This window comes from Bos javanicus, chromosome 15, assembly GCF_032452875.1.
Source record: "Bos javanicus breed banteng chromosome 15, ARS-OSU_banteng_1.0, whole genome shotgun sequence".
In the NCBI taxonomy this organism is placed as follows: Eukaryota; Metazoa; Chordata; class Mammalia; order Artiodactyla; family Bovidae; genus Bos; species Bos javanicus.
The window spans coordinates 22,439,440-22,455,231 of record NC_083882.1 but is presented as its reverse complement, the minus strand read 5'-3'; the positions used below and the strand labels follow the sequence as shown (position 1 = coordinate 22,455,231).

The 15,792-nt window shown below is 40.3% G+C and overlaps 1 protein-coding gene across 3 annotated transcripts; it reads right to left on the bottom strand.

Moving 5' to 3' along the window:
* Window positions 1-4,156: 4,156 nt before the first annotated feature.
* On the bottom strand, window positions 4,157-15,783 carry SDHD (succinate dehydrogenase complex subunit D). Of its 3 annotated transcripts, none has more exons than XM_061440293.1 (4): window positions 15,676-15,783; window positions 12,836-12,952; window positions 11,328-11,472; window positions 4,157-5,135 (listed from the first exon to the last, which is right to left on the bottom strand). In XM_061440293.1, exons 1-4 carry the CDS (start codon window positions 15,725-15,727, stop codon window positions 4,970-4,972), a joined length of 480 nt encoding a protein of 159 aa, XP_061296277.1. In that variant the 5' UTR covers window positions 15,728-15,783; the 3' UTR covers window positions 4,157-4,969. The 3 variants fall into 3 exon arrangements, with proteins under 3 accessions (XP_061296277.1, XP_061296276.1, XP_061296278.1); XM_061440292.1 differs by having other exon boundaries at window positions 15,601-15,779; XM_061440294.1 differs by lacking the exon at window positions 11,328-11,472.
* Between the last annotated feature and the right edge of the window lie 9 nt (window positions 15,784-15,792).

Sequence of the window (15,792 nt, the reverse complement as noted above, 5' to 3'; positions counted from 1 at the left end):
CTACCAAGAAATGGGAAGAACGGGGTCTGACAGTCTATCCCTAAATAAAAACAGAGCATGGTTCATGGACTCTGAATGCACATTTTTGGCATAAAAGAATTTTAATTCTCTGTTTTCATAAAGCAAAAATCTCAAGTCTTCGTGAGTGAATTTCACATTAACTGACCCTTTATTTTGCTTAAAACCTAAACACTGTCAGTTTGGGAAGAAACCCATTGTGATATATAGCACTCCCCATTTAAATTCTAGGGTTTCTTCTTTTGATCCTTGGCAAAATCTTTTATCCAAGAAACAGAATAGATACGTATAGATATCTAAAAACATGAACCATTAGAGAATAAAATAGGAAGTCAAGAAAGATTTAAGTTTTGGCGGCCCTTGCTTTTTGTTCTTTAAAGACTGTTTAAAGACTGTAGCAGAATAAGAGGATCACTGGCTCCCAGTCTCCTAGAGATAACAAGTAATGAAACTAAAAACAAACCAACCCACATCCCCAAACAAGGTCAGGTAACCTCAGTTCCCTGCCCTGCCCCATGGTGAAAAAACAGGAATACTCTTAGTAGCAGCTCAGAATTCATCTTTGTCTCCTACCTGCCCCCTCAGTGGGAGTTTATAGTCATGACTTTTTCAGACATCCATATTTCTGTATATACAATATAAAATTGTATTAGATGACAACTGATTTTTTTTTAATTCAGGTAGAGAAAGCAGCAATAACTTTTAACTAAAACCTTCTATATTTTTTGATTGCTGTTCAACTTGCTACCATTTAGCAAAAAGCAAAATTCTCAAGTGTTTCCTCAAATCTTATTGCTTTACAACTGTAGCATACCATCCATTAAAAATAAAAAGATGAAGCAGATATATATATACACACTAGATATAGTAGGTGCAATAAAAATATACATAAATTTGAAAAAATGGATATTTGTCTATTTCTCAAGGGAATTTTTACAGTTCATGAAGGTAGAAAATTTAACAAAATAATGTTTGTGAAACATGCTAAAATCAAAATTTAAAGCTAAAGGCTAAAGTTTAAATATATATTTGTATATGTATATAATCATAATATATGAAGATTAGTAAGTAAAAAGGCCTTATAAATTATTTTTACAGGCAAAATTAGTAGTAGAAAATAAGATTTATCTTTAAATATAGTATTTACGCCTTTATCATTCTCTTGAATTAGTCTTTGCAAAAGTTCTTCACTTCTAAGTTTCCTGTTGTGTATATTGTCACTCTAAAGCAAAATGTTTTCTTGTGTTTTGGTATCTTTGACTTAAGCTTATTTTTAATAACCAATATTCTCTGATAGGCTGTTTCTTTTTATTTCCTAAGCTCAAAAGGCTTAAATTCAGAATAACAGAATTGTTAAGAGGTCTTTTATATCTAAACTTTCTTTGGCGTGTCTTGGATGACTGTAATGTTATTTTCTTACCTCATGAAAGGAGAGATACTAAAAATAATTAGGTATGTTTTGTATTCTTTGTAGTTCGATTAGCTAAAACACTCTATGAGCTGAAACTTTAAAATATCCCAGAGCTGTACTGTGGGATACAGATGTTCAACAGGACTTTTCTTTCTTTACTAACCTAACCTCTAATTTCATTCCTTTAAACCATTCTTGTTGATGTGTGTTTTAGTGATGCTTACTCAAAATTAGGAACCACATAAGCTCATTGCCTTCTATATTGTTTGTCTGCTTCTTTTATAAGTAACTGTTCCAATTAAAATCTAACTGCCTTTCTTCCCCTTGCTGATAAAAGAGTAATTTTAGTATTGTTCAACAGCTATTGCAAGCTCAGCCACATTGTAAAAGGTATTCAACATTCTTAGGTGTGTCATAGCAAAGTAATACCTAAAATTTAGTCTGTCATATTGACAAAAAATGCCAAGTCTACAAAATCTCTTTTCCTGGGTATCTCACAAATCAAAAACTTAGTGACCTATCCCTCCACTGAATGAGTTAAAGCTGTCACTCAGTCATGTTTGACTCTTTGTAACCCCAAGGACTGTAGCCCACCAGGCTCCTCTGTCCATGAAATTCTCCGGGTAAGAACACTGGAGTGGGTTGCCATGCCCTTCTCCAGGGAATCTCAACCCAGGAATTGAACGTGGGTCCCCGGCATTGCAGGCAGACTACCATCTGAGCCACCAGGGAAGCCCCTCCACTACCATATCTAATTTTCCTTCAAAATTTAATGACACTGCTTCTCATTTTTCATAATGAAAAAGTTGAGTATAGCCTCCCTCCCTCTTTTCACATGCCAGTATAATTCTTACTGATTCTAAGTTCTAAATATGTCTTGAATTTCTTTTCACTCTACTATGGCCTTCAGAATTTATTATATTTTCTGGATCACTGAAATAACCTGTTACCTCCCTCAAATTCACAGCTGCCAGCACAACCTATTTGCAATAAACATGTGATCCTGTCTTCGGCATAATTTACAATCTTCCGTGACTCGGGTGTTCTCAAGGTGGTCTCAGTTACTTACCATGGCACAGAAGGCACTACAGTCAGTCTCTGGTGCAGTCGGACCAAATCACGTGCCATCTTGTTTATCTGCCATCCATCCTCCAGTCACCCAGCTTCCTTGGCCACGTATCAAGTCCTCATCTTTCAGAATCCAGGTCAAGACTCTTCTGTCTCCCAGGAAACTTGCAAGCAAATTGTTTCCTTTGTTATATCCCCATTCAATGTACTTTATTATTGCACATATTACACTGTATTGCAATCATTTATCTGTTGTCCCAACTAGTCTATGAGTTCCTTCTGAGATAAATTCCTACCTCTTAAAAAAAAAAATTCCTACCTCTTTTGCCACAGTACCAGGCATGGTGCCAATTATAGAAGCTACTTAACACCTATCAAACAAATGAATGTTGACTTCTACCTTTGAAAGTGACTCCTACTTTCCACCACCACTGTCTTCCACATCTATCTTGTCACACACCGTTCTGCCTCCAGTTCACCAACCTTCCTGATGACACCTGAATTCTCTCTGAAGCACAATTCTTATCACGTCCTGCTTAACCTCAGAAACTTCCTATTGCTGTCAGCCCCGGCCTCATCTTCCCTCTACAGTGGTTCATAGCAACCCATTGATTTTCCAAAGTGATAGGTGAGCTCCAACCTAATAACAAAACTGAGCAGGACTAGGGACAGGCGTTACCCAAGCAGCCTCGACTCTTAACATTCAATCATCATCTAACTAGCCCATCAGCATTCAGTTCAGTTCAGTCACTCAGTCGATCCAACTAGGATCTGATGGTACTGGTGATAGCTACAAGATTCCCACATTACTCAGTTACTGAGCTCCCATTTCGCTTCTATGGAAAACTCCATTTCTCCATTCCATTTTACAGCAGTCAGGTACTGGGGGCTAGGTGGGGATGGAGAAATGACTTTAAGGGGAACACTGTCTATAGAGATTTTAAAACAATAATGAAACAGACTAAAGGTCAGTCTGCTTTTTATCATCATCATGAGCCACCAACTCTGAAGAAAGCCAGTAATAAAAAATACTCCTCCCCACCAAGACAGACCAGCCCACCACCACCACTCTTTGACAAAGCACTACTATTCAGGCACCACCCGCTTCTGAAACCTTTAACCTGCCCCCAGACAGAATTAACCACCTCTTCCTAAATCCTTAATACACATCTGAATCTCCTACAAGACTGTAAGCACGTTAAGGGGACCTCATCTTTAACCTCCAGCATGAACACTTACCCTTCTAGCCACCTCCCCTTCAGTAGTTTGTGGAGTAAGGTCCTCAGTGAGTGAAATGCACCCAGTCCCATTTAATCTATGTTGCTAGATGAAACCATCCTGCCTTACACTCATTCCTTAGACCAGACTAACTGCATACAGTATATAATTTGAATATAAAGGATGGCATTCACAGAACACCATAATCTGGACCTAATTTTAATTCCTACTACTTAATCTTAGTCTCCTCATACCAAACTACTTATACTCAGTATATTTCTGCCTATTATATGAAAGTCTTTTCTGTATTACAGTACTTTGTGTCTAACTTACCTATCTGCTAAACTCAGAAAGAAATTAAAGGAAATACAGTCCTGCTTCAGAGCCATATATGTAACAGACACTCAGTTCTACCAAATAAAACTAGGAACAATTAAGACATAAAAGAGTAGAATAAATTTTTATTATGCAGCATTTTATTTTTTTAAAAAATTACCTTCATGGAATACATTTTCACATTAGAAATTCCCAGTGGGAAAACAACTTATCACTTATAATTTTATATTTGTGGACAGATTATTTTAGGACAAGTAAAATAAACACATTTGAGGATTAAGTTTTGGTTTAGAATCTGCAACAATTTGAAACATCTATAAAGGGACCTCTTCCCTAAATGGAACTTCTCTACATTCAGAAGCTCTCCAGGCTCTTCTTTCTAGGATTTAGAAATCAGTAATGTGAAATATCAGCATTTCTAATTTTCAAATTTCCCTAAGACATGTAACCATCAGTAACTGGTATCAACTGAACAGAGGGGGAGGTTTACAAAAACGAAACACTGCCTAATTTTCTGCAGTCTTTACTTATGAATTAAGTCTTTCCCTTTCTCCATCATCCTAGCACAAACACAGACATTTGATCAGATATCGAGAGTAATAAAGCTGAATTCCCTTTAAGAGTTTGATCAATTAAAAGGCAAAAAGCTCATATATAATGTTCAGTTATACTATGAGACTTATGAAAAGCTGAGACACTCCATTAGCTCCCCAGAATACAAAATTCAGTCTTATAACTTCTTAAGATACAACTTCTCTCAAATCTTTCTTCAAAGATTAAATTCTAAAAACAATCAGGTGATTAGGAGAAGAGGTTTGTCTCACCAATGTTTTTCCTTCTTATTGTGAGTTGAAATGGCATGACAGAGCAGAGGCAAGGAGGTGTACAATCAATTCTCAAGGTATTAAGTCTAAAAGGTCAGAGCTTCCACAGCATAGCCACAGCTTTGCAGATGCCCACGTCATGATAGTTGAAGTAACAGAGCCCAGCAAAGGTGAAAGCCGAGAGCACCAAAAGGCCTGTCTTGGCAGCTTTCTGCACTGCATCTCCATGAACATAGTCAGTAAGAACTTGTCCAATGCCCCTGAAGGAAAAAAAACATCACAGTACAAATGAAAAGCCACAAGTAATGTCAGGTTAGAAGGCTATTCAGTTAACTTGGCTGCACAACATAATCAGTCAAGGTCAAAATGCAATTCATGGTAACAAGTTCGTGCCAAATAAGCACTTTAATCCTTTGTATGGCCAAATAACTCTCCTTTGTAAACATATATTTTATTTATTTAGCTATTCATTAATTGAAACATCTGGATGATTTTGCCTTTGGGGCTAAAATAACACTGCTCTGAACATTATGCTACAAGGTTTTGTGTGGATGGGGACATATGCTCTCACTTTCAGTAGGTATACACCTACAAATGAAATTGTTGCGTCAGATGGCAACTCTCTGTTGTTAACTCATATTATAACTCTGTGGTAAAAACTTGTTAGACCTGCCAAACTATTTTCCAAAGTAGCTGCAATGTTTTACATTCCCAGCAGAGATATATGAGGATTCTAACTTGGTGACCCTTGTAACAGTCCATCTTTTTGATTACAGCCATCTGAGTAGGTGTATGGTGGCATCTCAATGTGGTTCTGATTTGCATTTCTCTAATAACAAACACGGGCGCAGGAGGGCCTAGAGGAGCTATCCCACGTTGAAGGTCAGGAAGGGCGGCGGTGAGGAAATACCCCTCGTCCAAGGTAAGGAGTAATGGCTGCGCTTTGCTGGAGCAGCCGTGAAGAGATACCCCACGTCCAAGGTAAGAAAAACCCAAGTAAGACGGTAGGTGTTGCAAGAGAGCATCGGAGGGCAGACACACTGAAACCATAATCACAGAAAACTAGTCAATCTAATCACACGAGGACCATAGCCTTGTCTAACTCAATGAAACTAAGCCATGCCCTGTGGGGCCACCCAAGACGGGCGGGTCATGGTGCAGAGGTCTGACAGAATGTGGTCCACTGGAGAAGGGAATGGCAAACCACTTCAGTATTCTTGCCTTGAGAACCCCATGAACCGTATGAAAAGGCAAAACAATAGGATACTTAAAAGAGGAAATCCCTAGGTCAGTAGGTGCCCAATATGCTACTGGAGATCAGTGGAGAAATAACTCCACAAAGAATGAAGGGATGGAGCCAAAGCAAAAACAATACCCAGTTGTGGATGTGACTCGTGATAGAAGCAAGGTCCGATGCTGTAAAGAGCAATATTGCATAGGAACCTGGAATGTTAGGTCCACGAATCAAGGCAAATTGGAAGTGGTCAAACAGGAGACGGCAAGAGTGAACGTCGACATTCTAGGAATCAGCGAACTAAAATGGACTGGCATGGGTGAATTAACTCAGATGACCATTGTATCTACTACTTCGGGCATTTCTTAGAAGAAATGGAGTAGCCATCATGGTCAACAAAAGAGTCCGAAATGCAGTAAGTACTTGGATGCAATCTCAAAAATGACAGAATGATCTCTGTTCGTTTCCAAGGCAAACCATTTGGTATCACAGTAATCCAAATCTATGCCCCAACCAGTAACGCTGAAGAAGCTGAAGTTGAATGGTTCTGTGAAGAAAGCTGAGTGCCGAAGAATTGATGCTTTTGAACTGTGGTGTTGGAGAAGACTCTTGAGAGTCCCTTGGACTGCAAGGAGATCCAACCAGTCCATTCTGAAGGAGATCAGCCCTGGGTGTTCTTTGGAAGAAATGATGCTAAAGCTGAAACTCCAGTACTCTGGCCACCTCATGCGAAGAGTTGACTCATTGGAAAAGAGTCTGATGCTGGGAAGGATTGGGGGCAAGGGAGAAGGGGACAACAGAGGATGAGATGGCTGGATGGCATCACTGACTCGATGGACCTGAGTCTCAGTGAACTCCGGGAGTTGGTGATGGACAGGGAGGCCTGGCATGCTGCGATTCATGGGGTCGCAAAGAGTCGGACACGACTGAGCAACTGATCTGATCTGATCTGATGAAGACCTACAAGACCTTTTAAAACTAAACCCAAAAAAGATGCCCTTTTCATTACAGGGGACTGGAATGCAAAAGTAGGAAGTCAAGAAACACCTGGAGTAACAGGCAAATTTGGCCTTGGAATACACAATGAAGCAGGGCAAAGGCTAATAGAGTTTTGCCAAGAGAACGTACTGGTCATAGCAAACACCCTCTTCCAACAACACAAGAGAAGACTCTACAGATGGACATCACCAGATGGTCAACACCGAAATCAGATTGATTATATTCTTTGCAGCCAAAGATGGAGAAGCTCTATACAGTCAACAAAAACAAGACCTGGAGCTGACTGTTGCTCAGATCATGAGCTCCTTATTGCCAAATTCAGACTGAAATTGAAGAAAGTAGGGAAAACCACTAGACCATTCAGGTATGACCTAAATCAAAAATCTTATGATTATACAGTGGAAGTGAGAAATAGATTTAAGGGCCTAGATCTGATAGATAGAGTGCCTGATGAACTATGGACGGAGGTTCGTGACATTGTACAGGAGACAGGGATCAAGACCATCCCAATGGAAAAGAAATGCAAAAAAGCAAAATGGCTGTCTGAGGAGGCCTTACAAATAGCTGTGAAAAGAAGGGAAGCGAAAAGCAAAAGAGACAAGGAAAGATATAAGCATCTGAATGCAGAGTGCCAAAGAATAGCAAGAAGAGATAAGAAAGGCTTCTTCAGCGATCAATGCAAAGAAATAGAGGAAAACAACAGAATGGGAAAGACTAGAGATCTCTTCAAGAAAATTAGAGATACCAAGGGAACATTTCATGCAAAGATGGGCTTGATAAAGGACAGAAATGGTATGGACCTAACAGAAGCAGAAGATATTAAGAAGAGGTGGTAAGAATACACAGAAGAACTGTACAAAAAAGATCTTCATGACCCAGATAATCACGATGGTGTGATCACTCATCTAGAGCCAGACATCCTGGAATGTGAAGTCTAGTGGGCCTTAGAAAGCATCACTACGAACAAAGCTAGTGGAGGTGATGGAATTCCAGTTGAGCTATTTCAAATCCTGAAAGATGATGCTGTGAAAGTGCTGTACTCAATATGCCAGCAAATTTGGAAAACTCAGCAGTGGCCACAGGACTGGAAAAGGTCAGTTTTCATTCCAATCCCAAAGAAAGGCAATGCCAAAGAATGCTCAAACTACCACACAATTGCACTCATCTCACACGCTAGTAAAGTAATGCTCAAATTTCAGCAAGCCAGGCTTCAGCAGTATGTGAACCGTGAACCTCCAGATGTTCAAGCTGGTTTTAGAAAAGGCAGAGCAACCAGAGATCAAATTGCCAACATCCACTGGATCATGGAAAAAGAAAGAGAGTTCCAGAAAAACATCTATTTCTGCTTTATTGACTATGCCAAAGCCTTTGACTGTGTGGATCACAATAAACTGTGGAAAATTCTGAAAGAGATGGGAATACCAGATCACCTGACCTGCCTGTTGAGAACCCTATATGCAGGTCAGGAAGCAACAGTTAGAACTGGACATGGGACAACAGACTGGTTCCAAACAGGAAAAGGAGTACGTCAAGGCTGTATACTGTCACCCTGCTTATTTAACTTATACGCAGAGTACGTCATGAGAAAGGCTGGGCTGGAAGAAGCACAAGCTGGAATCAAGATTGCCGGGAGAAATATCAATAAGCTCAGATATGTAGATGACACCACCCTTATGGCAGCAAGTGAAGAGGAATTAAAAAGCCTCTTGATGAAAGTGAAAGAGGAGAGTGAAAAAGTTGGCTTAAAGCTCAACATTCAGAAAACGAAGATCATGGCGTCTGGTCCCATCACTTCATGGGAAATAGATGGGGAAACAGTGGAAACAGTGTCAGACTTTATTTTTTTGGGCTCCAAAATCATTGTAGATGGTGCTTGCAGCCATGAAATTAAAAGACGCTTACTCCTTGCAAGGAAAGTTATGACCAACCTAGATAGCATATTCAAAAGCAGAGACATTACTTTGCCAACAAAGGCCCGTCTAGTCAAGGCTATTGTTTTTCCAGTGGTCATGTATGGATGTGAGAATTGGACTGTGAAGAAGGCTGAGCGCCGAAGAATTGATGCTTTTGAACTGTGGTGTTGGAGAAGACTCTTGAGAGTCCCTTGGACTGCAAGGAGATCCAACCAGTCCATTCTAAAGGAGATCAGCCCTGGGTGCTCTTTGGAAGAAATGATGCTAAAGCTGAAACTCCAGTACTTTGGCCACCTCATGCGAAGAGTTGACTCATTAGAAAAGACTCTGATGCTGGGAGGGATTAGGGGCAGGAGGAAAAGAGGACGACAGAAGATGAGATGGCTGGATGGCATCACCGACTCAATGGACGTGAGTTTGAGTCAACTCCGGGAGTTGGTGACGGACAGGGAGGCCTGGCGTGCTGCAATTCATAGGATCGCAAAGAGTCGGACACGACTCAGCGACTGAATTGAACTGAATAACAAACACATTTTTTCATGCACCTTTTGCCATTTCCATATCTTCTTTAGATAAACGTTAATTTTCCCTATAAAAACGTCCCTTTGGCTATATGTGGTGAATGGACTGTGTAGGCAGAAGGGCAATAAGAACAAAAATAGAGAACTAGTTAGGAAGCAACTGAAGTAGCTGAGGCAAGGCTGCTGGCTTAACTTGCCTTAAGCTAGGGTGGTGATAGTGAGGATACCATCAAGTGACAATTCAGGCTATATTTTGAGGAGAGAACTAAAAGAAAGAGCTGATGGACTGGTGGCGGGGTTAAGACAAAAAGTAGTATTTAGAATGACTCCTAGGATTTTTGATTTGAGCAACAAGACTTAATTGAATTATTGAAGAACAGGAGAGAAGAAGCTTGTGAGGAAAAACTGAGAGATTTGAGGGGAAGAGTGATTTGGGGCAATATTACACTGGGGATGCCTACTAGATATCCCAGTGGACAACTGGAAATACTAAGTCTGCAGTTCAGGAAAAGAGGGCCATGTGGAACAAAAAACAAAGAGGTCTATCTGAACTCACCTGGGGGAAGTATGTAGGCAGAGAAATTTAAGAAAGCCAAGAACGAGCCTAGGGTTCAGACCTTCATTATTCGGAGGTCAGACAAGAGGAGGTGCTGGCTGAGGAGACAGAGAAGGTATATAGAGCTGGTGGGGTGGAAGAAAACAAGGTAAGGATGGTATCTAGGAAGCCAAAGAAAAATTACTTAATGAGAGATCAGTCAATTAAGTTGAATACTGCCAAGTTCAAGTGGAGAACAAAGAATGGACAACTGGTTTGGAAAAATGAAGGTCTTCAGTGATTTTTGTTGAGAATGACTTCAGTTAAATAGTTGGGATAAAAGCCCAATCAATGCAGGTTTAAAAAAACGGGATACTAAAGAACTAGTGCACAATTACAGACAACTCTTTCAAGTCTTTTTTGTGTATGTGTAAAAAAGGAGAGAATTAATAAGGTAACTGGGGAAGTCAATTGCAATTATTTACATGTATGACTTTAGGACTTCCCTGGTGGTCCAATGGTTAAGACTCACTTCCACTCCAGGGCACACAGGCTTGATCCCTGGTTAGGGAATTAAGGTAAGATTCCATATGCCACACAGCATGGTCAAAAAAAAAAAAAAAAGCATGACTTTAGATTTATCTCTTATTCTGATTTTTCATCAATTTAGACTGATCTTCTTTCAAGATACACACATTAGAGAAATCCTACTGTACTTGTGATCTAGTATTTCAAGAGCAACTGGGATCATTTACTGTGCAAGGTCTATCTGGTTGAAGGGTAATTCTCCTAACCAATGCTTACGAAGTAAGAAAACTAGGTAAGCAAACAAGCCCTTTAATACTATCAAGAAAATGATTCTGACAAATTATTTAACGTCCCTGGGATTTAGTTTCCACAGACGTTAAATAACAGGCTTGGCTAAGATACTCCCTCAAGTCCTTTCAGTTCTAACAATCCAAAAAACACCTCCCCATCCATGACAGCATACTGTCCTTGCCAAACCACATAAAATGGGGAACTCTCAAAAGCAATGCTAAGTTCAAAAGCCTCTAAAATATGAAAAGGAAGACATCTTACAGGCACGTGGATACACAAATTTGGGCATGTAAATATTTTACGTATGTTTTATTGTTCTCTTCAGATCTTCAGTATTTTGAGCAACTTCTCCCTCATATGCAACTGTGAGATAAGCTCACAGCAAACAAACTGCACAGACAAGGTAAGACTGAAAGGACTGCTGTACTTGCCAGTGACTGTGAAGAGTGAGGGTTGCAGCCAGAGAGTAGTCCATCGCAGAACACGGATTCAAATAAGCAGCTGGAATTAGGCCCAGGAGCAAAACACTGACAACCCTCTCACCAGTCCAGTGGAGAGATGCAGCCTTGGAACCAGCTATAGAAAGGAAGGACGAGATTCCTAAGAGTTTCAGGGGAAATACACATCTCAGTATTTGCCACAAACTAACCCAAACCAACAGAACGGCAAACAGTATGCATTTAAGATTTAACTCTGAGCATAAAGTGGGTAAGAGAAAGGAGGTAAATGAGAAAGATGCAATCTCCCTTCTCTGAAGTCTTTCAGCACAGGGTTTCTCAAGCCTACATACATTAATTAAAAGAGAGATCCACTCTGCTTAGAGGCAAGATGATGGATGAAATATTGTTGCAGAATTACCAACCTTGGACTTCATTATAATAGACAGATACCTTATAAATGTAAGCTGGTGACACCTGAGGAATTCCTTTAAAACATCAATCTTATTTTACACCTGATCTTTCTAAGTAATATTAAAAATCCTCCCAAAAGAAAATTAAGCCTGTCAATTAAAAGAGAAGCGCAGTTCTAATGTCAACTTTTAGGATTATGGCTCTTCTGTTCTGTTACTTATAAATAGCCCAATATAGAGAAGGAACATGAAACTTTCTTTTAAACAAGTAAAAATAAAATGGGCTTTAAACATCTCTTTGAAAGCCTCTTTTTTTGGGGGGGTTACATACCCCTTTGGGAATGTTTTATTAATGATGGAGTTACTTCCTGGAAAAATGCACACAGATACACACGTTACAAACTATGTACACAACCCTGGGGACCTTCCTTCAGTCCCATGCACCCCAAGTTAAAATCGCTCTGCTAAATCTAACTGAACAAAGTTCATCAACAACTTTTCAAAGCTAAAATAATTCTAAATAGCAGAAAAACTATACTTGCTTAATTATTCATAACTCAGAAGCAGCTTTCAAGTGACAGGCTTAAGAATCAAAAGTCTTTATCTCTATAAAATACTGATGTTTCTAGACTTTAAAAATGAAAATAGTTACCTCACTATTCACCTATGGATTTTCTAAGACTTAACAATACCTAAATAGTATTCATCCAAGAAATAACATGATTTTAATAGCAACCTAAATAAAAACAAACATATCATTATAGCTATGAATATGCAAGATTTTAAAAACTGTCTGCTATTCTAAATTATCCAGATCCAGCTCCTCTGCAATAAATAAAGGTAACTAAACTATATTGAACAGATTGTCCCTACAGAGCTATTTTCTTTTAAGAAACTTAAACATTTTAAAAAGACTTAGACCAGAAGGTTCTGTATAAGTGGAAATGGCATCATTCAACCGTGCTAGCATTGTGTGCCCACAAGTGTAGATTAGGTCTTCACTTGACAGAGCTGGACACAAGAGTTCCCCTCAGAGAGAGCAAGTCCTGCCAAAGGCATGATAATCAGCGCAGACAAAGATGCACATACAATGGTGGCTGGGTGACAGGTGAATATGCTGTGTTCCACACCATCCTTGAGCAGGTCGGTCCTGGAGAAATGCTGAGACAAGAGCTGGTCTGACCACTGGGGTTCGGAGGAACAGAGCTGAGGAAAGAGACATCAAGGGAATCATAAGCACCTTTCCTGTAACAGGACTGAGACTTTCTACATGACCATAGATAAGCTGCTGCTGCTGCTGCTTAGCTGCTTCAGTCATGTGTGACTCCATGTGACGCTATGGACTGCAGCCCGCCAGACTCCTCTGTCCATGGGATTCTCATTGCCATGCCCTGCTCCAGGGGATCTTGCCAACCTAGGATTGCAGGCATTGCAGGCTGATACTTTACCACTGAGCCACCCAGGAAGACCCATAGGTAAGCTACTTAACCCCAAATAGGGAATCACCAGCTAATCTGTAAAATGTGGATAGCATCTATTTCACTGGGTTGCTGTGAGACTAGACTAAGCAGCCATGGAAAGACTGATAAATCGATGAACACTTCTGCAAAAAGGGCTTCACTTTGACCAATTCTCAAAAATTAATTATGGCTCTTTTATCCTTTCATTCATCTACTCATCCAACAAACTTTTACTACATACAAAACTATGCTCTGCACAACAGCAAGAGAGATAAAGACAAAGTCTTTGTCTTCAAGTAATTCAGCCTAGTTTGGGAGATACGACTTTCTTTTTCAAGATCAATTTCTGTGCTTGCACGCCTGAACTCATCCCTTTCTGTCCTCTTATAGATCTTGGTTAAAAAACAGGCAGACCTAAGAACACCCAAGCCTATCAATACCGACTATGAGATAATGGACAATTAAGTTAAAAAGGCTCTCCAAGCCTCAATGTCCTCATTTGTAAAATGAAAACATTGGTATTTACTTCATAATACTCTGCTGAAAATTAATATACGTAAGATGTTCAACCTAAGTCCCACAGTGTTATAAGCACTCAATAAGCACTCAATAAAAGATAATTTCTCTCCTGTATCTTTAACCCCTCCTTTCTTCCTACTGACCATTTTCCCTCAACTGATGCAATATACTTAACCCCTCCCTTCATCCTATGTCCTATAATGCCCATGCACTCTTCCCCTCCTTTTTCTCTTTCTAAACATGCTTCTTTAAAGTGTTGTCTAAATCACCTTGACTTCCTCACTTCCCTAAAATTCTTCATGGCCTGCAACTCGTCCTTATCCCCACCAAAGCTGCATTCATGAATTACCAATGTTCTCATGTGACCACATCCAACATCTTATTGGGCCTTTCTGCACGAGGCACTGGTGGCCACTTCTCCCTTCTTTTCTCTGACAGAACTCTCTTCAGCTTCTCCCTTTTATTTTCTGATCATTATATATCAGTCTCCTCCTGCATTTGCTCTTAAATGCTCACCCAGGAGTCCATCATCTGCCCTTTGCTCTCCTTGCTGCCTAAGCCCACCCCTAGACATTTTGTCCACTCAACTTCTAGAGCCTTTAGGTTAGTGACAGTCAACTCTGTATCCCCAGGTTTCATATCTCTCCAGAGTTTCAGAAGTTTGAATACCTGCAAGCTCTGTCCCCGGAAGTACCCCACCTGGTCCTCAAACTCACTATGGCAAAAACTAAAATCACCCTTCAACTCGTCTTCTCATTCAAACTTGCCTCTCATTTGCATGTTCCTCATTTTATTTAATGATATCCCAGTCACTCGTCAACCTAAACCAAAAATCTGGAAATCATGTAAGACTTCCCTTCTAAATTCAGTCAAATACCAAATCATACTGATATAACTCCTTAGCATTTCTTGAGACAATCTTCTCTTACGTACTACTTTCCAAGTTCAGGACCTCACCATGCTTGCCTAGACTACTACAATAAGTGTCTCAATTCATCTCCTAACTTACGTCTTGGCTTGTCCCATCTCCCATGATGGCCATCTATAATATCAAACAGTTACCAAGGTGGTCAATCTAACTGCAAATCTATGTCAAATCTTTCACTGGCTCCCTTTCACACAAAGAAAAATGCATACTCCACATCAAGACAAATTTTTCTGAGATTTGATTTCAGTTTACTTTTCCAGAACCATCTCATTCCTCACCTTGAGCTTCATGTTCTAATATCCGATTTGTTTTCTCTCACAACAAGCAGCTTCTATGCCTTTCATCATTGCTTCTGCTCATCCCACTACCTCTAACTGTAATGCCCTTCTTCCTGTGGCCTTCCCTACCCTCAAGACTCAAATCGGGCACAGCTCCTTCAGGAAGTGAGACAGGATAATCCTTCCAAAACACAGAGCTAGTATAGTCTTCTGGATTGGCATACAACTTAGATACTGTGCTGTAGTTTTTGCTTTCTGTCATATTATGCTTATATGTTTTTCCTATAAAAATGGAAACTCTTTAAGAATTGGAACTACGCTTTCTCACATTTTTAACCCAATCATACTACAGTACCTTGTATAACACAAATGCCCCCTCGATGATTATCGAACTGAACTCCAAGGGAAACGACCAATACGTAAATTGGGACTTAAGACACTGACACTCTTTTCTGATTCAGGGTGGGAACATTCCAAAAACAGGGAATGCGGAGAAAAAGAGAACTCGTGAACACAGCCGCAGCAGGACTGTAACTTTCAGACTACCCCATCACCACGTCAGCCCAGAGGAGGGGAAATATGCACTCGGGTGGACATCTGGACCCTAAGACAACGCTGGTCATGCTGTGCCAAAGGAAAGGAGGGACACCCCTGTTCAAAAGGTCTCACCGCCCAGCAGACGAATCCTAACCGCATCCCTTTCCCCGGCTGGAGGTTGTGCTGAGAACCTCCGGCTGCCCTCACCTCGCCCTTCTCTGGCGCCGCAGAGGACACTTAGCCTCCAGAGAGCCGCCATGTCGCTCCGGAAGGTTCAAGGTCAATCAGCAACCCGGAAGCAGTCATTCGACAACATCCGCCCGC